At 39.9% G+C, this 26880-nt stretch overlaps 1 protein-coding gene across 3 annotated transcripts in view; it reads left to right on the top strand.

The window, feature by feature from the left end:
- The window catches only part of CORO6 (coronin 6), a 127321-nt gene that overhangs the window by 79360 nt on the left and 21081 nt on the right, over nucleotides 1-26880 (top strand). For 2 of the 3 annotated variants that reach the window (XM_089683037.1, XM_089683039.1), the window contains 2 exons: nucleotides 18167-18296; nucleotides 18692-18873. In XM_089683037.1, the coding sequence (XP_089539163.1) occupies nucleotides 18167-18296; nucleotides 18692-18873 (312 nt within the window). Of the gene's footprint in view, nucleotides 1-18166; nucleotides 18297-18691; nucleotides 18874-25253; nucleotides 25374-26880 lie in introns of all 3 variants that reach the window. The other variant, XM_089683038.1, reaches the window with a different exon arrangement.

Below are 26880 nucleotides of genomic sequence, written 5' to 3'. Positions count from 1 at the left end.
TGAGTAGAGCGCACACCCTCCAACCCGGCTGTGCAGTGAATTGGTTACAGCACAAGCCGATCAGGAGGTCCTGGCCAATGATTGACCGCTGGGACCCTCTGATTGGCTCAGTGACTCACGGACAGAGCTCTGTGATTGTAAACATCACAAAGCTCTGTATCATGACAGGTGATCTTGTTGGTTTTTCATTCCCTGCTAAGCAAGGAAAAAAACAAGATCCCTTAGTAAAATCAGCACACAGTACAAACATTTATAAATAATAATCCCCCTGCGCTCCACTGGTAATAATAAGACCAATAAATTTATGCAAGCTGCTATCACCTTTTCCTTATACCTGAGGATAAAGAATAGCAATATAATGGTGGTGAAGCGCTACGCCTATATATAAATCAGTGTGTATGATATATCTACAGTGCTATATATTTGCATATAGATCACAAAAAAAAAATATATAAACAAAGCATGCATATAAATTAAATATAACACTCTAACTGGTGCTTTAAGATCATGCTTATATTGATGGATACCTGATGATAAAGTGCAAGCCCAAAGATGGCGTCTACCAGAAGTGCGTCACCGCACTCTACAAACATTAACACTTCCTAGGCCTGTGATTTGAATGCCACAGATGTTAACCCCTTCTTATCGAGTGTCATTAGTACAATGTCCATGCATATTATTAACACTGATCACTGTGTTAGTGTCATTGGTGATGTCAGTGTCAGTTTCCACTCAGTGTCAGTGTCAGATTGCCCTCCGCACTATCACAGTCCTACTATAGGTTGCTGATCACCGATTACCATTACTAGTAAGAATAAAAAAAATTCCAGTATATACAGTATACTGTCATTTGTAGACGCTATAACATTCACGCAAACCAATTAATGTACATTTATTGGAATTTTTTTTACCAAAGACGTAGCAGAATACATTTTGGCGTAAATTTCTAAAGAAATTTTTTCATTCATATTTTTTTATTGGATATTTTTTTTTTTTCTTCAATTTAAATATTTATTGATTTTTCAGATAAAGAAGTTCTACAAATATACTCATTAAAACCTTAGCACATTATCAAATCATTTATCTTTTCATCCCTTCCCCCCCCCCCCTCCTCTTACCTATATACCACCCATCCCTCCCCCCCCCCCCCAAATCCAACACTTAACCCCTTCTGCTCTGCATTTTCCTGTTCATTTCTGGAGATCTTAGTCCCTATAAAAGAAAAACAAAATATTTCCATATTATTCTATGTTAGTTCCCCATATCCTCTATGGTTAACTTTAACTTTTTGAATTCCTCCCATTTGTTCCATCTTGTATGGTGACTCTCTATCTTATCTTCATTCATATGATAAAGTTCCTCCAATTTACATATTTGATCCACCCAATCTTTTACTTTTGGCACCTCCTGTATCCTCCAAAACTTGGGTATCATTATTGGATATGTGTTATAACAAAAAGTAAAAAATATTTAGGTTGTTTTTTTTCTCAAACTTTTTGGACTTTTTTCATTTTATATAATAAATAATTAAAAAATCCAATGGTGATCAAATACCACTAAAAGGAAGTTTTATTTATGTGAACAAAATTATATAAATTTCATTTGGGTACAGTGTTGCTTGCCCATGCAATTGTTTAACTGTTTATAATGGCCTGGTCATGAAGGGGAGTAAATCTTAAGGAGGGCAAGTGGATAGGTAGGTAATGGTAGTTTTTGTTGACCCGACAGATAAAATCTGAAATTAAATATCACTGTGTATGGCCATCATTACTGTGGGCCACAGCAAGTTCATAGAAAACATTGCATGGAATGGCTCATTTTATTTTGGTTTATGCGGTCTGTGCCAAAAGCAGATGTCTTGTTGTAAGCTGTATTAGCTAAATGTATTATTATTATTATTCTAATACAAGATTTATATAGCGCCAACAGTTTGCGCAGCGCTTTACAAAATGAAGGTAGGCATAACAGTTACAATACAATTTGGTACAAGAGGAAACGGAGGGCCCTGCTCGTTAGAGCTTACAATCTAGGAGATCCTAACAGTAAAAATACCAGGTATAAATAAGCCTGTGAACATCAGCATCCGATGACTCTGCGTAGCTCCATCCCTAACTACTTGTTTACTTATTTAATGCAGATTGGCTTCACATTAAAGCCAGCTATACACTAGTAGATTTCTGTAAAGCTTTGAGATGTAATCCTGGTGTGTTAGCTGGTAGATAAAACATGATCGAGGTTCTAATTCTACATTTATCTGTACAACATAAAAAAAAATGGGCTGCATTTGGCCTGTAAATTTGACTATAATTTGTGGTAGTTAGATTGCAGAGATGCTGTCCTACATAACAAGTTCCTAGCTATTTGGATATATGTTGTGCTTATAACTATGAACTGTGCCCTAAGTGGATTCCGTTTTCGTGTCTTTGTACATGATCAGATGCTTTTTCTTTTAGAGTAGGTGGCATTTTTTGAAGCCCTTTTTATCAGTTATATTTTTTTTTTCTATTAAATCTGCATTTGGTACATCATTTTGTAATCATTGATCACTGTATATTTGCAGAAAAAGATGTGTTCAGCGCAGTGTTGCCAACCTCCCGCAGCATTTTATTTTCTGACAAAACATGGAAAATTTACTGATGGGGCACATTTTTTACTGACAACCTGAAAAATTACATTAAAATCTAAGACAATCAGTATAAACACAATATGGAAACACTGACAATACTCCTAACAAGTAATTTGACTGGTTTACACTTACAACTGTGTACAAAACACAGCATGACAAACTATCAGCCCCTGATAATTACACACAGCTGTAAAAATCACTGATTTTTACAAACTGTCCATAAATTTACTGACGGCTGGCAACCCTGGCCCAGTGGTCCACAGTGCCACAGATCTAAACTATGCATTGGTGTCAGGCAGGGGGGAAGTGAAACCTGTGGTTCCACACTTTCTCCTGCCAGGAGTCAACATAACTCTGCTCTACTGGGTTGCATGTACACCCTGTTCCAAATTATTATGCAAATTATATTTTTCTCATTTACCTAAATAATTGATGTAAATAACAGTCAGCATAATTCTCATGTTATCAACTATTAAGAGTACAATTCAAATTTTATTGAACAAACCTCCTAATGATAACAGTATTTTTTTTAAACATAAAACCCTTCCAATGCACTGTTCCAAATTATTACGCACAGTAAGTTTCAAAACACTTTATAGGTTGTAAAGAACTGAAAATTGTCATTTGTTGTGTTTGCAGCATATTTACTGAAATCAAAAGCTATTTCAATCGAACTTTTAACAACATTTTAACTTTTTAAACATTTTAACAGGTCACGTTACATTTTAACATAGGACCCCTTATTTGATAGCAACTTCACAAGTCTTGCATCCATTGAACTTGTGAGTTTTTGGACAGTTTCTGCTTGAATTTGTTTGCAAGATGTCAGAATAGCCTCCCAGAGCTGCTGTTTGGATGTAAACTGCCTCCCACCCTCATAGATCTTTTGCTTGAGGATGCTCCAAAGGTTCTCAATAGGATTGAGGTCCGGGGAGGATGGAGGCCACACCATGACTTTCTCTCCTTTTATCCCCATAGCAGCCATTGATGCAGAGGTATTTTTTGCAGCATGAGATGGTGCATTGTCATGCATGAAGATGATTTTATTATGGAAAGCATAGTTCTTTCTTCTGTACCAGGGAAGAAAGTGGTCAGTCATAAACTCCACATACTTTGCAGAGGTCATCTTTACACCTTCGGGGACCCTAAAGGGGCCGACCAGCTCTGTTCCCATGATTCCGGCCCAAAACATGATTCCACCCCGCCTTGTTGATGTCGCAGCCTTGTTGGAACACGGTGGCTGTCCACCAACCATCCACTGCTCCATCCATCGGGACCATCCACTACTCCATCCATCGGGACCATCCAGGGTTGCAGGGCACTCATCAGTGAACAGGACTGTTTGAAAATTAGTCTTCATGTATTTTTCTGCCCAATGCAGCCGTTTCTGCTTGTGAGCATTGGTTAGTGGTGGCCGAATAGAAGGTTTATGCACAGTTGCAAGACTCTGGAGGACTCTACACTTTGATGTCCGTGGGTCTCCAGAGGCACCAGCAGCTTCAAATATCTGTTTGCTGTTATGTAATGGTATTTTAGCAGCTGCTCTCTTGATCCGATGCATGGATAGAAATCTTCCTCAATGTGCCTTTATCTGCACGAACTCATCTGTGCTCTGAATCAGCCGCAAATCTCTTAATAGTGCGATGATCATGCTTACGTTTTCGTGAAATATCTAATGTTTTCATACCTCGTCCAAGGCATTGAACTTATTTCACTCTTTTCGGCAGCAGAGAGATCCTTTTTCTTCCCCATATTGCTTGAAAATGGTGCTCTGCTTAATAATGTGGAACACCCTCCTTTAGTAGTTTTTCCTTAAATTGGGCTCACCTGCCAATCTAATTATTACAGGTGTCAGAGATTGTTTTCAGTGATCAAAAGAGCCCTGACACACAATGCCATCCATGAGTTAAACTGAAAAACAAAATATTTAATCTTTGTGACACTTAAATAGAATTTGCATAATAATTTGGAACAGGGTGTAATCTCAGCAATGATCCCGACAAAAAAACAAAAGGTGAAGTGGTTAGTTAGGGCTCTGTTGAGCAAGCCATTAACAGCAGGCTCTAATTTACTAACCTACTGTCTTCGTTCTCATTTTCTTGTTTTACTTCTTTACTCCTATTTGTAATGGTAATTGGCCGGTAATGATGTAATATAATGATAATTCACCTGCAGAAGCTTTACTTTTACACTCTTTTTACAGATTTGTGTACTTATAACCATTTTTTTTTTGTACATTGGACGCTTATGCAAAATAAATGTTTATGTGTAGCACACCTCCTGTATTAGAGTGCCCCCACGCTGGATAAAGGAGCACAGGGACACCTTTGGACAGCAGCATGTTAGTCTGGGGGAGGGGAGTGTTAGATGTGCTAGCAGCATTTGATACACTAAGGTTCTATTAAAATTCCCACTTTGTAACGCAGTGGCTGGTGTGTGCCGCAGTGCAGGTCCCAGTTCATCACACTGTTATTCTCTATTAAAACAATTGTAGCACTAACTCCACAGGGGCCACTTGATAATGCTTGTCCCCGGTGGTTATCCTGACCTGGCAGGAACAAGGTGTTCTAGCTAGGAATTGCACCCAAGAACCAAGAACTAGATGGTACTAGCTTAAGTGCAAACAGGAACTCAACATTTATTGAAAATTCACACCACACAAAATCAGATAAGAGCTTAATCACATTATCCTAAACAATGCTAAATTTAAACAGTAATATCAGTACATCTAACAGTACATTTAATGAACAGCTAACAGTAACCTAATTAAACAGTTATCTAATTACCTAAACAGTGAAGCTAATCAACAGCCAGGCACTCAGATCTGTCAGGGAGCCTACCACAGACAGTGAGGCAACCACAACCCTGGATATACAAAGTGCATTACACATGCTATCTTTCAGGTGTTTGGCTTTCACGTGCATAATCTGTCCAATAGAAAAGTCATTATAAGACAATACTCATACAATATTCCAACAGTCTGCTAAAAGTTGAATTCATTTATCTTCATAGATTTTTTTTGAGGGAGATTGTTGATAAATATTTCTGTCCCAAGTGGAACTGCAGGAGGGCCACCATATTTCCTCTGACCATAAACCTGTACAAAATTAATGTTAGACCTTTCCATCCACTCCAGAAGGGAATCCTTTATCATCTAGACAATAACTTAGATGTGAAGAGGTCCCTTTAGGTCCCTTTTAGGGCAGGGGTATAGTGCTGTTGAATAAGCAAGACTATCTGAGGGAGATGGAAAATATAGACTCCATTCATAACACTTATCAGAAGCTGAGGAGTGATCCAACACAAAAGTATAAGAAGAAGCTAGGAACTAATATTTGTAGGGCCTATGCCTGTAACACTGTAGATAACAAATTGGCAGCATATCTGATTCCTTCGGCTCCTAGAGTGCCAGTGCTATATTTTTTGCCAAAAATACACAAACGTTTAATGAACAATCCATGTTGCCCTATACTTAATAGCACTGATTCGGTTATTTTTAGAAATGAGAAATATATTGACTTTTTTTGCAACCCACAGTAGAAAAAAAAATCTCTTGTCTTAAAAGACACAAAATAGGTTATTAACCTGTTGTGTGAAATAGGATGTGTGGATGAGTTACTACTGGTCACTGTTGAACTGTCCTTCTTGTATTTTATAATTCCCCAATGACCGGGACTTTGAAGCAGCAAAATACTTTTTGCAGCAGAGTGACACACTTTCTAAAAGACAGAAGGATTTTATTTTTGAGCTCCTAACTTTTGCGATAGAGCATAATTATTTTTGGCATGATGGCAATTTCTTTTTGCAAAAAACTGGTCAATTTTTTAATGTCCTGGCGGTATAAGACAGTAATTAGGTAGTCCTTTTGGAGAGGGGATGAGAACTGTTTGCATAATGTTATGGCAAAATTGAATACTAATCACCTTGACATCAACTTGTCTTATGAATACAGTTCTATTCAGATAAACTTTCTGGACATTTCTGTAATACTGAAGGATGGCAGGTTTTCAACTAAAACATTGTTTTTAAAAACTGACAGGAATAGTTATATTCCTTTCTGGAGCTGCCATCATCCCTCATGGCTGAAAAGAATCCCAAAAAGTAAATTTTTGTGTTAAAGGAGGAATTGTTCTTCTGTTGATGATTTCTATTTAGAGGCAAATGTTTTACAATCCAAACTTTTGGAAAATGGAAACCAGGAGGCTTAGTTGAGCAGACAAAGCAGTTGGCCAATATAGATAGGGACAAACTACTTAGTTGTCCCCAGGGGCGGACTGACCATTTGGAAACTCAGGCACTGGCCGAGGGCCCAGGGTCAGTAGGGGGCCCCATGAGACGCCCCTGGTACCTTTTTCATAGGCTTTTTTGAGTTTGGGTAAGGACACAGGGGCCCCATGATCCCCTATTTCCCGGGGGCCCCATGAGTTGTCAGTCCGCCCCTGTTACTTAATAAGAGGTTCTGGGTGGTCTTAGTACTTGGTACTACTTTTTCCACTCAAGGAGTTGTTTTAAATTTTTTGGTTTCTGACATATTTTTCCAAAGTTTTTTTATGGACCTATATTTAATGAATTGAAATGCATTACCTCTTATATGCAACAAAATAGTGTAATCTTCGTTCTCACACGATTATTTTAAACGCATTTTAATAAGGTAGTAAAATTGATAATTTTCAGATTTTAATTTTGTTTTTAGAATAATTGGATCTGTGCCATTATATTACTGGATCTTAGATGGCATAGAGGAGTGGTCTCTTCCTTGATTGGCTATTGTAGGTTATGTAATGCGGTTCATGCTGGTCAGATTCCATGTTTCCATATCCCCTGAAGACGTTTTTTAACAAAATGCGACGGGCAGGGCAGGTAGTCTGACGTCATCGCCTTTTTAAGCATGTGCACTTGATACCAATCCCGCTTTGCGCCATTTTACTTTTTACAAGTAGATCTGTTAATTGCAATATGTGCACATGTACTTTTAGTTTGAGAGCGCACTTACTAGCAATAAATGGGAATGTTTAAGTGGTATTATGCTATGTGCGTCGGACTTTCTTTTTGATTTTATGGTTTGTGCTAGGTGAGTTGTGGAACTGGAAAAAAAAAAAATATATATATATATATTTCACTTATAGTATAAGTTAAATGTAACTTTGACCGATGCAGCCCAATGATCTGTAGTCACGTGAGGCTCAGAATGTATGGCCTGTGGGAACATGTCAATGAAAGCTCATCCTGCCATTGAATTATATGAGGACACAGTGTCTGATGTGCTGACAGGATGTCAGTAAGATGCATAGCTGCCATTTGTCCCTGATTTTCACACACATAGTCATGGGTTTTCAGAATTTCCTGCTGGAAGGATTTCCCTGTACACATGTTCCTGGTTTCCAATTTAGGAAACTGCATGACATGCTTCCCTTTCTCTATCCTAGGTGCTGTTCATAGCATGCTTCCTATATGGTAAATGTTTTATTTATTATAGATCAATGTATTATATTACTTTTAAACAAATTCTAAAAATTCATAAGTGTTTGAGGGTTGATATAATAAAGACTCTTTTGACCTTCTTTAATATTTTTGTTTTGTTTAATTTATAGCACCGGCACATATTGTGGTGCTGTACAAAACAATTCATATCAGCCTTTGCCCCTTCCTGGAAGTTACAGTCTAATGCCCCTTCCACAATCTTGCCAATGCATATGCATTGGGGGGGGTCCCTTTTATTAAAGCCCTTCTCCAGCCAAAGCGTTTTTGATAGTGCAAGGAATATGTTTTTTTTTTTACTGTAATCCCATCGGGGAAATTTCCCCCTAACTTCCTACCTTGGCAGGAAGGAACAGGAAATCTTGTAAGGTTTAACTTTTGAGATGAGAAAGGAGGACACCTTTTGGTTCAAAGTATGCAGGCAAAGGACACACCCTAAATTACATATATTCATATCATGAATAAATAATATACACAAATTATCAGAGTCTAGTACCTTCAGGACCCAGTGCAAGAAACCATGGGATCTTTCCCTCTGAGCCCGGTTGCGAAATTCCAGGGCCCAGTTGTATGTGCGATCTTTGCAACCCTGGTAGTTCCGCCACTGCTGTAAGTAGTTTTTAAAAATTTTTCTTAATTATTTTGTACCATTTTATTTTAATTTATTAATTTTTTTACTAACTCTATATATGTGTGTATGTATGTATGTATGTATATATATATAATTTTTATTCTCTTTCTCTCTCTCTCTCTCTCTCTCTCTCTCTCTATATATATATATATATATATATATATATATAAATATAAATATTTTTTTTTTTACAATTTTTATAGGAGCCTCGTTTTGGGGGGTTTGATTGATCATCAGGGGTCTAAACAGACCTCTGATGTTCCACCTTTGAGACTGAGAAAGGAGATTGAGGGCTCAGCCCTCAATGTCCATCTCTGCCGCCTGTACAGAGCTTTCTATTAATTCACAAACTGAAGAATAGTAAACACAGTTTGCTATGCCTCAGTTATCAGTAAACCGTGTTCGGTACTATTCACTGGCTCTATCCATTCAGACAAGCAAGGAACTGATAAATTATATATTTATTGGCTCCTTCCCAATTTTCCATCCTGACACATCCCGCACAGCAACCGGTGGGAGAGGGTAGGAGGGATGCCAGTAGAAAACACAGGGGTCCAGGGACAGGATAGATTGTGAGGGAAAGATAGATTTAACATTAGGGACAGGTTTCTAAAGAGTAGGGACTCCCCCGAACAGCCTTGGAGACTGGCATACAGTGAAAGTACATTTACCAGTGTTCCAGCTAATTAGCCTGGTGAATTTAAGGGCGCAACTCTGCTAGGAAAGCATACAGTTGGGAGGGTCATCTGAGAAGCCTCACAGGTACACATTTAAAATATAACTATAGGCAAAACTTTTTTTTTTTATTTCTCAATAGAGTGGACAAGGATTAGAAAGTTTTGTGAGTTTTTATTGCTGTTAGTGCCCCCGTTAAGGAAATTTACCCTCTCTATTGGTCCTGTTTACCATTATTATTGAATGTGAAAATAAAAGAAAATCCCAACTTTTTGGTTGTCCCTAGAAAAGTAATCTTCCAATGGGGACACTGATTCTGGTGACCTGGGGTCACCAAGGAATTCCCTTCATTTGCAGGAATTTCCTCTCAAATCCTCTTTGGCTATGGGACAGAAAGTGAAGGTAAATCTTCACAATGGACACAGATGGCGGAAAAAAAAAAAGACTGACAGGGGTTATAACCCTCCCTTGCTCTATCCAAAATGGAAAAAAAAAAGTTATGGGTGTGCTGCTTTTCTGTATTTCACATGTGTGTAAACTGCATGTCAAAGGCAAGTCAGCAGATTCCTATTTACTACAATGGGGTAGTGTGGATGGCAGTTCTGAGGCTGCATTGGGGTTGGATGCAGCAGGACCTAATGAGGTATGTTTGCATTGCAGGCAAAGCAGGTCAGTCGCAGTATTTGCGGTGTTTCATGTATAACCTCATGTATGTGAGCAGCTCTCCATTCAAATGCGAAAGGCACTGTTTGACAGACCCTGTCTACACGAGCCATAAGGATGCAAGCTAAGTTCTGGCATAGGTCCTGCACAGTCCTACAAGTTGTAAGGTGAAAAAGGAAACACTTTAGAAGAGCTTATCATTTAACTAGTTTAATATACTGTAAATGAAGCTTCTGGAACATTCTGGGAATGAGGCCTGCATAGTACCTTGAGCTTGAAGTGTCAGGTTAAATATAGAACACGCACAGCGGCCACGTGTCGCATTCTGATGTCTGGATCTCACACTGTGATACAGCACTTCTAATTATACTTCACTAGAAGGAGATGGGAACAGGGAAGCGACTAATCAGATGCCAGAAACAGAGGCCAGTGTGTGACGAGGGCTGGGGGATTCCAGTAAACTCTTATCCAGGCATCAGCATATGGTCAGTTTATTATTGAAGATGCAGGAAGAGCGGCGTCTCCTTTGTTCAGCTAATGTGAGCAGCTATACGATGGAGCCAGAATACAATATTACTCTTCTGCACAAATCACAATAAAGCATTTATAGGTCCCCAAAATTCCCTCCTCTGATGTGAAAGTGACAGGGTGGAGACTACAGCACCGAAAGCAATGTGGTTAGATAAATGGAGACCTGCAGTTCTGTTGTAATCAGAAATATGGATAAAGTTTTTTTTATTTTTTAATGTGTATTAAAATACTGTATATTTTCATTTATGAGGTATTTTTGATATATACATTAAGGGACATTTATCAAAACTGCCTTATTGTTTGCAGTCTTCTATATGTAATTTGCTAAATAAATCAGCCACCGTTGAAAATGAACATTTCTGCTCATGTTAAAAGAAAAAACACTATTAATGCTGAATTCCAAGTATGGATATTTCTACATAGTCATATTGGTCCAGCTTGGATCAATGTAACTATGGGGTAGATATACTAAATTCAAATAGACTCTGCACTTTGCAATTTTCCTAGAGTTTAGTGAATTTAGCAATTTTGTAGGTCCCTAGCCAGACACACATGCACAATCACTCTGTTGGCTCAAGAAACAGTCCAGGGGATGCGTTTTAGATGATTAAATAAGGATTGAACTTGGATAGGTATTTGAAATGGTGGAATACTCCAGTGACAGCTAGTAACAACTCAAGGACACTAAACTTGCTTACTTGAGCACTGAGCACAGTCCCTGTGTAGCAGGTATCAGACAGGCTCTGCAATGACCATATTGAGAAGGTTAGGCCTTCTTTGGTGGACAGTCCAAGCAAAAGTCCATTCACAAGGAATTAGATATACTCTGCTCTTCAGAATACAGAAACGTCTTAGCAAATGCTTGGCTGACCTTCTAACACACAAGAGGGGTGGCAGCAGCAGCTTCACTCCGTCTTTAGAATCTCTCACCCTTGTCTGTACTCATTGATACCTCATTGAACAAATGGTTGCTTCTCACCAGTATCGCACAGGCACTTGCTCTTGGTAGTACCAGACCAAATCCTCAGACTACAGCCCCTCAGTCAACTCTTTGTAGCCTTCAGTAGCTCCAGGCCCATCAGCCTCTCGCCTGGGGCCTCCACTTGCCAAGCATATGGTCGTTGGTCCCAGGGAAGGCAAATGGCCCCCTAGGCTGGGATCTTTCCCTCTGGAATAAGACCCAGCTGCTCTCAGCTCCAGGGTATTTATGCATTCTCCCAGAATCATCTGGGCCAGTACTCCCAGGGTCTGGCTGAGGCTACATAAATATTGATCTGCTGATTAAAATGTTCCTGCCTCTATTGCCCAGAGCTCCTCCAGGTGAACAGGGGGGACAAACAGTCATGCAGCCTCTGCAATACAGAGCAGACCAAAACAATCAAAGCAGCTCCACTGGTTACAGTGAGCAAGAACTAAATTTACCTACATTAACACTTATACTACAACCCAAACAATTTACAGCCCCACTGGATACAGTGGGCCAAACTAAATTTGCCTAACAGAACAAATTAGCTTTTTTAACTACAATGGGCCCAACTAAATATACCTATCTTAGCACCTAACTAGGTGGGTGCTAAAGTGGTGAGACTTCACTTTAAGAATACCCAATCGGGTGAAAATAAAATTAAAAAAAAAACAACAGTATTTTTGCTTGCACCTGATTTGAATGATGGAAATCATCATAGCTTTACCACATTTACTCCAGGGCCAGATCTAGTCTATCTGATCTGGGGGTTTTAGCCTTGTGACTGTGCACCATGGTGGTTGGGCTGGTTTTCACTGCATGATTATAGGGTCCTCCCTGCTGATGCCACTGGGCCTGGGAGGAGGCATGACCAAAATCTGGGTGGGGGCACAACCCAGCCCTGAAACCCCCTAGATCCGGCCCTGCTAAATTTTTGGGAAGTGTAAGTGCGCTTGCAGAGCACACAGTCTTTTTGCCTTTAGTAAATCCACCCCTATGTACTGTAAATACCATATTTGTGGGATCCCAGTGGAAGCTGGAAATTGATGTAGTAGTCAGCACTATTACAGTAATCTCCATTATTGTGAACATGGAAAATTGCCATCTCCGCGCAAGCAGCATGCAAAGAATGCTTTGCATTTTCTCAAGGAATGTAAAGCATTCTCTGATTGGACGAGTGGTAATGTCACCACCCTGCCTTTACACCTTATTCAAACAGAGACTGCTTTGCATTCATTGAGAAAATACAAAGTGATCTCTGAATCATGCAAGTACCGAGCAGGCCAACTCCGGTGCTCACAATGCACTGGGGCAGCCACTTGGCACAGGACTGGGAAGCTAGTAGGGATCAGTGTCTACTACAGTGATTTCCAGTTTCTAGCGGGATCCCACAGGTATGGTATAAATAGCCTTATGTGGATTTCTATTTAGCTGCTGCATCAGTTTTGAGGTTAAAGTACAACTAAGATCTGTATGTCTACTTGTAAAATGCAACAGCTCAGTAAAAATGCATGTGACCTTCAAAATGTTCCTCATCGTTATGATTTTTGTAAAAACTTGCATACAAGCCACCAACGCTTGTGCTCTCTAAATGTAAAGGTTGCTATGGGTAGGATTATACAGCACTTCCCCTTGTGTTCTAAAACCCTTGTAAGTGATTTAACTGACCTACATATCGGCTTCCAAAACATTCCAGGCTAAAAGATACTGAGTAGTCACTACACAGATATTCTGGATGTGTTCTGCATTGTTATTATTTAGTTCTTTGGATTAATTAGTTTCTTTTTGCATGGTGAGCCTGATTTCATTCTCCCATATATTTACAAATGCTTTCCTCTCTGCCCGAAACATAAGAGATCCTGTGCCACAGCAAAAGGGAACTAGACTACATGACTACCATGCAGGGGCGGACTGACCATTTGGAAACTCGGGCACTGCCCGAGGGCCCGGGGTCAGTAGGGGGCCCCATCAGATGCCCCTGGTACCTTTTTTCATAGGCTTTTTTGAGTTTGGGCAAGGACACAGGGGCCCCATGATCCCCTATTGCCCGGGGGCCCCATGAGTTGTCAGTCCGCCCCTGCTACCATGACTACAGCACTAGGGCCAGGTGCATAAGCAGCCAGCCAGTCAGGAAGCGGTGTGACATGGTATAAATGATGGTACACCCTGGTAGTGAAGGAGCTTGTGGGCTTGGCTTCTTCCTCTAGTGATCAGAACCCCACTAATGGGTCTGACATCGCCATATCTGGTGTCCTAGGGACCCAGTCTTTAATTTCACAGAGGATGGAAAGAGAGATGCCTCGAGGGTTAAGAAGCTTTGCATATGTGCAAGAGTTTGGCTTCCTGGTGTAAGATGTGAGTCAATGTCATTGGGAGTGAGGTGACTGGTAGGTGAGTTGGTGGAGTATCTGATGCAGCAAATTTTTCACTTACCCCCTAATTTTTTTGCACTGCAGTTTTTTTCTTCTGGCCATTGGCATTGTGCTGCTATTTCCTACATTCCCATAGTACTGGAAGGGCAGTATCAGTAAATCTACTCTGTAACACCTCTATTCTTGCTCTGCATTTTGTTAATTCTCAGCACTGCAGAATCAGTTTGGGACCAAGCCAAGGACTAGACACAATGCTCACAGCCATTAAAAAACACTTTTGATTAATAATGACATACGCTGTGTACTCCTATGCTTACCACTCACTACCCAGACTTTCCTACTGCTATGAAAGTGTCTTCACTATGTGGAAAAAACTGTTTATGCACATACCTGAGACATGCACAATGTCTCCTGGGATTTTTTCCCCCTTTATTGACCATAGAAGGACAGCCACTACGATGGCGACTGTATCGTATATCTTTTTAATCCCTGTGAGTTAATAAATGTTTTTTATAGTTTGGATTGTGCAGAAATTAAACAATGACTTGGAGTGGCTATAAAAAAGTCAGAGAAAAAAGTACAAAGACAAATCAAAAGTAGATCATTACAATAGAGACAGTGCAAATTAAGAGTGCTATAACACTCAAAAGAGGGTGCAGGAAAAGTGTGGATGGAATTATTTTAGACTTGGCATGCTGTTTTTGCTGCAATCAGGACCCCTTTGTATTGTATTTCACCCTAATAAATATATGAAGCCCTGTGAGCTAGCCTGAAGTTTTATTTCTGATAGTATAAGGCTGTAGTACTAATGGGCTCAGCAAGATATCGAAAGTAAGAAGTGATATTGGGCCATTTCCTTCTGGGTACATCTAGGGCCAGATTTAGGCCTTGGGGTTGGTTTACATTCTCAATGATAGTCACACATTTTTAAAAGTACATGACACAACGCCATTATGAGGCCATTCATGCACAAACTACACGCAGTCATAACGCTCTGTGTGTGGTTCACGTGAACTGCCAAAATGTGTTTTTAAAAATGATACAATATATCGGTCCAGAGTAAAAATATACAGATGATGGCTGGAAAAATATAACTTCTCAAAAATAAGTGTGTTTTTTTTAGTTTTTTTTCATGTTATAATATTTTATTTATATTTTTTGTATGGAGGGGAACCCCTTCTTTCAGGGGTCCCAGGGCAGTTGACCCTTTTGCCCTCTTATAAATCCACACTGCAGTGACAGTGGTCTACCACTCCAGGATTGTTTGAGCTAGCACAGTTGGTATAACTGTTCCGCTCACTGCTGGACATGTGGAAAACAGGGCATGTTCGTCATCCTTGTCCAACTATGTTGCGATAATATGCCTGACATGGGTAGCACGGTAGAGGGATTGGGAAAAAGGGAAAGATCTTGAATCATGTTGGAAAATCTCTGTGAACATTAGCAAGCACTTACTTGCCTGAGCTTGTTTAGGTCCAAGTTAACCACTTTTCTTGAGCATTGGTATTTCTAGCTATGGTGGCTAGTCTCTATATCATTTGCTGATCTCAAACTGGTATACATGTCCCATTATATTTAAATTGCTGTTCATTATTTTCAAATTCAAGGTTGAAAATGAGATGACCATTCTAACAATCTGTGAATTCATGCGAAGTCACCACTAAACTTTCTAGTTAAAAATTAGATACTCTCAACTTTGTTTCCACCTCTGTGGTCATTAAGACATTAAGGGAATATTTATTATGCCATCTTTTTATGTCCCAAGCTACAAGCTTTCTGGGCAAAAGTGTGCAGCTTTATTGAATCAGTTTTAGGCCTTACAAATGTAAAATGTCCCAAGGCTTGTCTACTAGAGCTGGTTGAGCAACTTCCTCCTAATGTAAATATCAAAAAACCTTTAAAGCACATGTAAACTCTCGCCTTGTAAAACAACCCATTTAGTTAAAACCTGAAATGAAAGGCAAAACATTTGTGTGTGTGTGTACTGTATGTATGTATACTGTATATATCATTATAAATACACTTTTTTTTTTAATAAGTGATCACATAACCTCTGTTCTCAGCTGCATAACAGGCTTGAAGAGGTGGGGTGGAGAAACAGTAGTACACTGATCTCTCCAGCAAATAGCTGTGTGTATGTGTGTGTGTGTGTGTGGGGGGGTGTCAGCACAAGTCTTAGCCATTGGAGGACAGGCAGGCTGTGCTCCCAGCTCAACCTAAAAAACTGACCACACTGAGATGGATGTGCTTCTATGCCTAGCATGGTTATTTTGAAATAGGAAAGCAGGGAGATTGGCAGGATCACCAGGTATTTCACAGAAAGGAAGCAAAATAAAGAAAACAGAATTCTTTTAAACTTTGTAAGTACATAGTACAAGAGACACATATCGGGAATATCAAATGCTGGGATAACATATTCTTTAAGGACAGTATAAAAAAAACATAATTTGAATTATCTGGAAAAGACCCCTCTCTCAAACTCTGTTGGAGTGGAGGAAGTGATTGAATTTCTTGGATTTGATCCACTCTTAACACCTAACCTCAATACAGTTCTCAGGAAACCACATTTTCCAATCTTTTGCTCTCTTCACATACTGTATACCACCACTGTACATGAACTACATGTACTTGTGAGTAGGGTGCAGTGTGGTGTGTCAGTGAGCAGTGATCACACAGAAGTTGAGTTGAATAAGAACTATAGTATAATAGAAAGTTCCAAACAAGCTACAACTAGGCTCCAGTGGTAGGCACAGCCGTCGGGAGCCATTTATGAAACTGTAGCAGTGGTCTGTTGACTTGGGATGATGCCGACAGTGTCTGCAATGAGGAGCGGGAATGTGGCCTGGCTGGTCAACACCCAAAGGGGAGGTTTCCTGAAGCAGAGGATAGGCGCAGTCCCTGCACTGTCCCTACTCCTCCAGAACAACTCCCTCACTCTAAACACCTTCCCTGACAGATGGGGAACCTGTCCCTATACTAACCACTCGCAAACTGCATGGCAAATCAGGGAGCCAGTGTCTTGAATAATAACTGCTGTCACCAAAGTAGGCCGCAGAAGTCAAGCAGGTCACCAACGTCCAATTGGACAGCTGTTCCCTGATGACAGCAGGGAGTACAGACTGCATTTGTCTACATACTGTTGACACTTGTATGGACATGAGACTGTACCAGTCCTTTATGTTTTGTGAGGAAGGTTGTATGTTTTTGCAGCTGTATTGTATTACACTCACTGGCCACTTTATTAGGTACAGTTGTACTAGTACTGGGTTGGACCCCCTTTTGCCTTCAGAACTGCCTTAATTCTTCATGGCATAGATTCAACAAGGTGTTGGAAACATTCCTCAGAGATTTTGGTTCATATTGACATGAGTTACTGTTGCCTTTCTATTATCTCAAACCAATCTGCCCATTCTCCTCTGACATCAACAAGGCATTTTCATCTACACATCTGCCGCTCACTAGATATTTTCTCTTTTTCGGACCATTCTCTGTAAACCCTAGAGATGGTTGTGTGTGAAAATCTCAGTAGATCAGCAATTTTTGACATACTCAGACCAGCCCATCTGGCACCAACAACCATGCCACGTTTAAAGTCGCTTATATCCCCTTTCTTCCCCATTCTGATGCAACTTATCCTCACCACATCTAGATGCCTAAATGCATTCAGTTGCTGCCATGTGATTGGCTGATTATCAATTTGTGTTGCCAAGCAATTGAGCAGGTGTACCTAATAAAATGGCCAGTGAGAGTATATTACAAGTTTAAAAGCAACAAACAGTCTCTTTAAAAAAATTGTTGTTATAGGAAGCAGTAGCATTACCCATTGCTCCCTAATAAGGTTTCATAAATCCATCCTAACATATGCTCCTATACCTAGCAGTAAGACAGTCCTGTCTGTAGAGTTTGCATTGAAAGTGGGGCTGTCAGTGAATATGGGCTGAACAGCTCCGTTCACCTCTGTTTATACCCTACCTGGAGGAGCATGCACTGCCTGGGTGGTTTATTCCAGACTTCGTTTCTTGTACAAGGATGCTGATTGCACTGTCTGACATACATACAAGGGTAGAGGAAAATCTGTTTATGAAAGGTAAAATATGAACATGCAAATCCAAAAATGTTTTTGGTTTGAAAGAAGAATATCCAATGAATTAATGAAGAACACGTTGTCTGTATCTTTTAATAGAAAAGTTTTGCTTACATCAACAGCTTTCTTTTTCTTTCCTTAGGTTTGGCAAATCCCAGATTACACACCAGTGCGGTCAATAACAGAGCCCATTGTGACACTGGAAGGTCACTCAAAGAGAGTAGGCATTATCACATGGCACCCATCAGCCCGCAATGTGCTTCTCAGTGCAGGTACAGTAATACAAATGTCCTCCTTTAAGAATAATCGACAAGCTTCTTGTGATAGTCAATCTGGCTTTGCCTCCAACCCTCCGCTGGATACATAAATTAATTTATCAGCAAATGTTGGGAAAAGAATGTGCTGGGAATTTATTTTTTTTGCTGGCTAAAGGATTCTCACAGCTGCAGGATATAAACTAATATACTGTATAGGTCTGTAGCTAGAAATGCTATCATAAATGTTTAACAGACCTGGTATAAATTCAAGCTACATCCCAAAGCTGTACCATCATGGAGGCCACAGTAATTGGCAACATGTTTTGGGGATTTTTTTTGTTTGTTTTTTGGTATTGCAAATCAGATGCTTGTAAAGTTTACAAATCTGATCAATTGTGTTCTTTTTTTAGGTAGCGATAACTTTATTATTATCTGGAACGTGGGGACCGGTGAGGCTGTTATTACTTTAGATGAGATGCACAGTGACCTCATCTATAGTGTCTGCTGGAACTACAATGGGAGTCTCATCACCACCACCTGCAAGGATAAAAAACTTCGAGTTATTGATCCACGGAAACAAGAAATAGTGGCTGTAAGTAACAATCCACTTTACATTCTTCTTTACATACTGCACACTTAGAAAGGGATCAGTGTTTACTTCTTAATAATCTGCAATACATGTAAGCATTTTTAACCCAAAGCATAATTTTATCAAAGTCCTTAAACTTACAGAAACATAAACTTCTAATTCTGGCAGTATACGGTCTGCTCAGTTGTTTCAGGTTGGTGACTTGGCAGCTATGCTATCTGCCAGAGAAAGAGCACTTGTGAGCTGGATTGGGCTTATTGAGCGCTGCTCCTTAGCAGACATGTAGTTACTAGCGGGGACGGACTGACAACTCATGGGGCCCCTGTGTCCTTGCCCAAACTCAAAAAAGCCTATGAAAAAGGTACGAGGGGCATCTCATGGGGCCCCCTACTGACCCCGGGCTCTCAGGCAGTGCCCGAGTTTCCAAATGGTCAGTCCGCCCCTGGTTGGAGGTCACTTGGCATTGCCATTGTCATAAATTCAATGCTTCTCTCGGCAAAATTAAATTTGTTTCTCCATTCAGACATTCATATTGTCCCCGGGCCCTCAGGCAGTGCCCGAGTTTCCAAAATGGTCAGTCCGCCCCTGGTTACTAGTTACTAAATAGTGAATTTGTACTATGTTAAATTCAAAGTCTTAGTGTAATATATAAAGTAAAGCTCTGCTGAATATTCTTTGTCAGTTGGTTTGGCACTACTTGTGAACATTAGACACACATAGTACAATAGCTTTTAGATGTACCAATAACTGTATAATGTGAAGGCCTGCCTGATCAACTATAAATTAGTTGGATTGTTTAGAATCCAACTTTAGAATCAGGTCCCTTCTCCAATGCTGCTCAACCCTTACCCTGCTTGGAACATCCTCTACACCCAACAAAAAATTATATACCTACCTACCGGGTAATCATTTATCTGGTCCAATAATGATACAGGTCCTCTTCATCCTCTTTTTTATCCTTTGGTGGGTGAATCCTTAATGCTACACGGGGCTGCACTATGTATAACAAAGTGCCTCTATGCAGCATTCCTCCTTTGAATCTAGGGGGGAAAAGCCTTGATTTGCTGAGCTCACAGGCAGTGGGTTGAATGACATCATTTAATCTGGAAGACAAGTGGTGCCACGCTGCTGGATGGGTAAGGCTGCAGGGGACAGCACTGGAGATCAGGTGAATCTAGCAGAAGGAGCTTTTTTAACATAGAACTATAGACAAAACTTAAAAAAAAAATTTTGGATAGAGCAAGGTAGGGTTAAAACCTTTGCCAGTTTTTTTCTGCCATCTGTGTCCCATTGTGGAAATTTACCTTCACTTGCTGTCCCATAGCCACAACAGGAAGTGAGAAAATCTCTGAAAAATAAGGGAATTTCTTGGGGACCCCCAGGTCTCCATTGGGAAATTTCCCCTCTGTTACTTTTCTGGGGACAGCCCAAAATTTGGGATTTTCTTTTACTTTCACTTTCGATAATAATGGTAAACAGGACAAATGGAGAGGGGGAATCTTCCTAACTGGGTAGACACACAGCAATAAAAATCTAACAGGTGTTCTAATCTATCTCCACTCTATCCAAAACTAAAAAAAAAGTTTTGCCTTTAGTTATACTTTAGGCCTGCATTGAGGGAGCCATTTTGTTCCTGTATATGCCAAATCTCATTGCATAGCAAATCTATAGAAGATTGTTTAATAGGTTTGTAACGTGTAATCAGCATTAACATGATCCAAAGGCCAAACTATTGGTTTTCATTTCGATATCAGATAGAAACTAGCTGTAAATATAACAACTCCTGTAGGTTCAGTTAAACATTGAATTCATTTCTTGTTTGCATATGATATATGTATATTTTATTATACAGCTCTGATGCATAGGGCCTTGACAGGGCATACATTGTTTTATGAACTGAATTATGTCTTTTGCTCAGATTGGAGTGACTGTTGTTTATCTGCTTTCCTGATATAGTGTTTTTATACTTTATTATCTGTAACTGTATCTTTGATCTATGTCTGTATAATGAGTACATCAATAAGATGCATGATTTGCATGTGTTTGTATGTAGTGACTAGGATAGACTAATTAATGTTTCATTGATTTATGTGATTCTTTAAGATAACATTTAAGAGGATATAGATTTGTCTATTTGTGTACATACAAGAAACATATACACCTTGCTCCTTTGCTGAACAGCACACTTTCAATGTCATTACTCATACTTTGGTTAGTTGTATGCCCACAATATAACCAATGGAATGCTTGATTACCAGATATACTTGTTAATTAAGGATGATCTGCCCTGAGTTAGGTTCGGCAAGGGTTTGCTGAACTTCAAAGAAATTTGGATGATAAACTCGAAACCCCACTGATGTCAATGGGAGCCAAATCTGTCAATTTTAAATTTTTCATTTTCTGTGCTAATGGGCAAGGCTTGTAAAAAAATAGCATTGGGGTAGGCACTGCCCTGAGGAACATGCACCAATGAAAAAAAAAACCCCTAAAAATTCCATGCAGCCAGAACACATTTTACAAAGGAAAAAAGCATTTTAAATTGCAGCCAAATTACATCTCCCTCCTGACTTATTTTTTTTTAAAGAAAAAACAGCACACAATTTCCAAAAGTCCCCCCAATGGCCTGTTATGTATTGATTTGGAGTTTTGTAAAGTTCTGTGAGCTATTTTCTTTCCTAAAGAAACCGGCAATGTAGTTTTCTTTGCCAGCAAAACTGTCATTTTTTTTTTCTTTGTAAAGCCTCATGTACGCAGGGCTTTATTTGTAACTCTCCTAGAAGCCAGCAGCGTTTTTGTAGAAAAAAATGCCTGAAGCTTGTAAAAATCTTTTACAAGCATTTAGGCGCATCTACAGGCGTCAAGTGCTTAGGCCTTAATTCATTGTATTGGCTAGAATAAAAAATGTATTCTGGCAGTTGAAATGAATTGACGCTCAAGTGCTAAATGCGTCTAGCGTTAGGGCGTGTTCAGATGTGTTTACAGGCGTAAAGTTGTTTTTTTGCCCAAACTCTGCTGCTCGTGGACGCACTGGCAGAGGGTTTTTTCTCCTGCCTTTAAACTCTCCTACCACTAAACGCTGCTGAAAGTCTATGTGTGCATGGGCACATAGGCTAACATGGATGGGTGTTGAGAGGAAGGAAAATAAACACCAGATGCTCCTAGGAGCAGCTGCAAAAACATCCAGTATGCATGAGGCCTAAATGTCATTTTAGCACATCCTACAGTAAGAATGATAAAACATTTGTATAGATTATCTATCACCCAAAATGTGTACCAAACCTTTTCAGTCTGGTATGGATTTCAAGGGGGTTTCCTGGCTGGCACTGGAAAGTGGTGGACAAGAATGTGGCCTTTCCCCTCCTGAACCATACCAGGACATATTCCCTCAACATTGGGGTTTTCAAAGCACCTTACCTCTTGCCCAGTGGTTGTGGAGGTCTGCAGGAGGGGGGCCTATTGGAACCTAGGAGCCCCCTTTAATTTTAAGGGAGCCCCCAAATACCACCCCCTGTATGATTGAGCATGGGTTACATTGTACCCCTAATAATTAACAAAAAAAAAAAAACTACACACCAAAGAATCACTAGATGAATGACGGCTCCCAGAGCTGCCATTGGCTACATACATTAAGGGGCAGTGATGTGGACATATTTAGGCAATGACGTAAGACTCCTTTCTCCACCCATTTGCTTGCATTGCTAGGTATTCCTGGTCATGTAAGTCAATGAGCTGAGTGACACCAGTGGTTGGTTAGGCTCACTCCTGAGCTGGGCTGTGTGCGCCTATAGACACACACTGTATGTCTCTGCTAGCCCCTCACTCTCTGCTCATTGAATTTAACTGACCGAAGCAGGAACCAATAGCTTCTACTGCTGCCCTCGTCCCTGTGAGAAGAAGAAGAGAGGGAAGATAAGACCTGAAGCTGGAACAACGCTTGATCATTGACAGTGTTCGGGGGGGAGGTGGGTGAGGTAGGGAAATAAGTGTTTAACTTAATGCATTCCCTGCATTAAGGTTAAAACACCCAGGCTTTAGAACCACTTTAAAGTTCATCTTTACTTGCCTACAGTCCACAGTCTACAATGCTCTAAGAGCTTTTCACTGATGCAGGCTTGTTTTAGGGTATATGATGCCATTATAAAACCTCATCAAACCCTGGCTCCTTAATTCCCTCTCAGGGCTTAGATGTGCTAACAGACCTTTTGTAATTTCCCTGGTTTCCCAGGAGCATTGCTTTAAATTTATAGATGAGATTACTGACATACACCCAGATATAACAAGGAAAGTTCTGTTTCAGCCTGGTATATTCACATGTAAACCTAGTTGATACATTATGTGATGTAGTATGTTGCTAATGCTAATGTAGTATGTTGCTAATGCTAATGTTGCGTGTGAAAAAGTAAGTACACCTCATGGATATTGTTGACTTATTCGATATATTTGAAAAGGCAAACATTAAATCTTTGCTCAAAACAGTACCTACGGATTAGAGTAATATACTTATGGAAATTAATACCCTTGGCATCATAAGCTGGCATTGCCCTGTTTGGAAGTAACAAATTCTTGTAGGGGTTTTCCATAACTGTCCACCAGTCACTGTCATCAACTCTGCTTCAGATTTTGGACAGGTGGCCTTACATTCCTTTCAATCACATTTTGATATGGTGCAGAATTCATAAATGACTAATGACTGCAGGCTGCCCAGGTCATGAAGCAGTATATCAACCCATCCATGCTTCACAGTTTGTATGAGGTGGTTCTTTTGAAATGCTGTCTTCAGTTTGCACCAAGCATGTCTTCCACATTCTTGATTCATTAGACCTCCACACTTTGTCGTAGAGGACCTGGTCTTTGTTTATACACTCACAAGCCACTTCATTAGGTACACCTTTCTAATCCCAGGTTGGACCCCCTTTTGCCTTCAGAACTGCCTTAATTCTCCATGGCATAGATTCAACAAGGTGTTGGAGACATTCCTCAGAGATTTTGGGCTATATTGACATGAGTTACTGTTGCCTTTCTATCATCCTGAACCAGTCTGCCCATTCTCCTCTGACATCAACAAGGCATTTTCGCCCACACAATTGCTGTTCGCTGGATATTTTCTCTTTTTTTAACTACTCTCTGCAAACCCTAGAGATTGTTGTGCATAAAAATCTCAGTAGATCAGCGATTTTTTAAATGCTCAGACCAGCCTGTCTGGCACCAATAACCATGCCATGTTCAAAGTCACTTAATCCCTTGGTGCCTGCCCTTTAAGGGGTTTGTGATGGTGGGAGACGGGGTTTAGGTTCATATGACTGGTGTGATTGGCTGTCACAGTGGTCACATGATCGGATAGTCCTGATTGCAAGTAGTGATCGGGACCTTTCCGTGAGGCTCCGGGAGTGTGCAGGGAGCATGCTCTCGCTTATTTGCATACTGTCAGCGTGAACAGGTTAAATCCCCTTTCTTCCCCATTATGAAGCTCGGTTTGAATTTCAGCAAGTCATCTTCACCACGTTTAGATGCCTAAATGCTGCCATGTGATTGGCTGATTAGCAATTTGCCATGTGATTGGCTGATTAGCAATTTGTGTTCCCAATCAATTGAACAGGTGTACCTATTAAAATAAAGTGGCCGGTGAGTGTATATTCAATAGCAATCTGTTGCCTTGGTCTAATATTCTTTTTATAGGGCAAATCCGGCACACCTCCCATGCAGGTCCAATTGACATAATCTTTCTTATTATAGATGCATGTATTTTGACGCTAACTGTTGCCATAGTTACCTGCAGATCACAAGAATATTTTCTTTACAGTGGAATGATTCATTTCAAATAATTTGGTAATCATTTTTAATCCCCTGACAGACTCATAAGTATCCTACACTTTCTTTCTGTGAGTTCTTATGATCTAGATATGATGACACCAAACATAGCAATAGCGAAAAGAATACAACTCTAGAGATCTGAGGTATAAATTAAACAGCTCAGATTCTAATTTCTTGGATTTAAAGTGGTGGTAAATGTAGGGGTATGTTTACCTCTTCCATGTGACAAATCTGCATTTTCAATAATTTAGATAAGGAGAATGTATACACCATGTCCATTTTATGTGCCATTTGGTCAAGTATTTCACCTTTATCTGTAGGCATTGTTTGACTGCATATCTAGCATTTGCATTATTTTAAACACATATGATGAAAAAGTCTACATTTCCATGGAATGAACGTTTGCACATGACTGTATTCCTATATCAAGTGAAGAAAAAGATTAAACTTCTCAGTGTGTCACTAAATAACTAAGTGTCTAATGTAATTTGTTTGTTAGTGTGACACTAAATAAATGCATGTTTGTGTTTTCAATTTGCTGTGGTGAACTTAACCTGCTAACCAACAACTAGGAAAAAAGTGGGCCACATGAAGGGGCTCGACCAGTCAAAGCCATTTTTACATCTGACGGCAAAATATTCACCACCGGTTTCAGCAGGATGAGTGAGCGGCAGCTGGCGCTGTGGGATCCGGTATGAGAAGGTGTTCTGCATGTTTATTTACTTTACCTATAAATGTCTTTACCTATACTGACTTTCTGAAGTCTGCAGTCATACCAAGGTGACCGCAAATGTGATGATATAATGAGCTTCTTTTCAATTAATAGTTAAATGCAACTCTTTATTACCAATATTGGAATTAAACTCTGACATCTGTGTGCTAAAAAAAACATTTGGGATAAAGCTGACCTCCAGTTTGCCACAGCCAGTATGGTGAAAAGCATACTCTTGGGACGCTTTTTAGAAAGATGAACAGCTCAACCAAACTATAGAAAAAGAGATGTCCACAATACTAACACCTGTATGATTTTCTTTTATTACTTTACCCCTATGCAGGTAAACACATAGGAAAATGTGACATTAGGAAAGAACCCTTCCTATAGACTCTGTTTCATTAGCTGCTGAATACTTTAACAGAGTTAATACAATATATATACTATATGATCCTCCTGCGCTCAGCTGTACCTCTGAATGAAGCTGCTAACACCCTACCACATACCAAAATGGACAATAGTACAATAACATGATGTGGTGCTGCGCTTATATATACAACATACCAGATACAATACAATACAATACATAGGGTGATTTTAGGGGATTATTAGCTCAGTGGTAGTAGCAGTTTTAGTGGGATGCTACCTGCTCAAACTTCTTTTTAGGGCTTGTTGGTCTACTATTATTAAACCCGAAAGTAAAAATTCAACAGGAAACTAGCGCACAAAGGGATTTTCATCATCAAAATGAGTAATACAAAAATAATGCCAAGCCACCTGACTCCTGACTCCCTCTTCAGCAGCATTGCTCCTCTTTTCACTGGTCTCTCAGACATCTCACCCATATCTCCTGGCTTTCTAGCCACCTCAACCCTCTCAGCCCAATGAACATGGAATCTCTCCTCCAGCATGCAGTGCTGTCTCTTGAGTGGGGCACAATGAGTCCACACCTGTCCCCTGATGGGAAGACACCCATCTCCTAGATGGATCACACATCTCTCTCCTGAAAGATGAAAAAGGTCTGTGCGCACCTAGACACACACCCTGCTAGTCTTCTGCAAGAGCTGAACACTGGGTTGGAGATTTCTTCCCTCCCAAAGCATTTTGAAATCTTCAAACTTCAGAGCCCATTTCAGGAATACCAAAACACAGATAAAGCTGTAAAAACCGTTTTTCTCCACTCAAAACTGATATTCCAGAGTCCCACACTTTGTATTCATGCAAACCCTATGTTCTTAGTACACCCATTTTCACAGTGGCGGGGCCTTTCACTCTCACAATAGTCATAGATTACTGGCAGCCAACCAAGTGGTACACCTAATCACATGATAAAAATAGATACGCACTACAGGCTACTTTTAAGGTTGCTACTGCATATTGTCAGTTTGAAATGAATTGAAGAATAGTAACTATGCAATTTGCAAACAATGGTCAGAACATTTTGGCGGAGATGTCAGCAGTTTCTGGGTTCTTGACAAATCTCTGAA

This window comes from Staurois parvus, unplaced genomic scaffold (assembly GCF_062004578.1).
Source record: "Staurois parvus isolate SC_StPar_1 unplaced genomic scaffold, SC_StPar_1.0 ptg000299l, whole genome shotgun sequence".
Classification (NCBI taxonomy): Eukaryota; Metazoa; Chordata; class Amphibia; order Anura; family Ranidae; genus Staurois; species Staurois parvus.
This window is presented reverse-complemented; position numbering and strand designations above follow the sequence as displayed.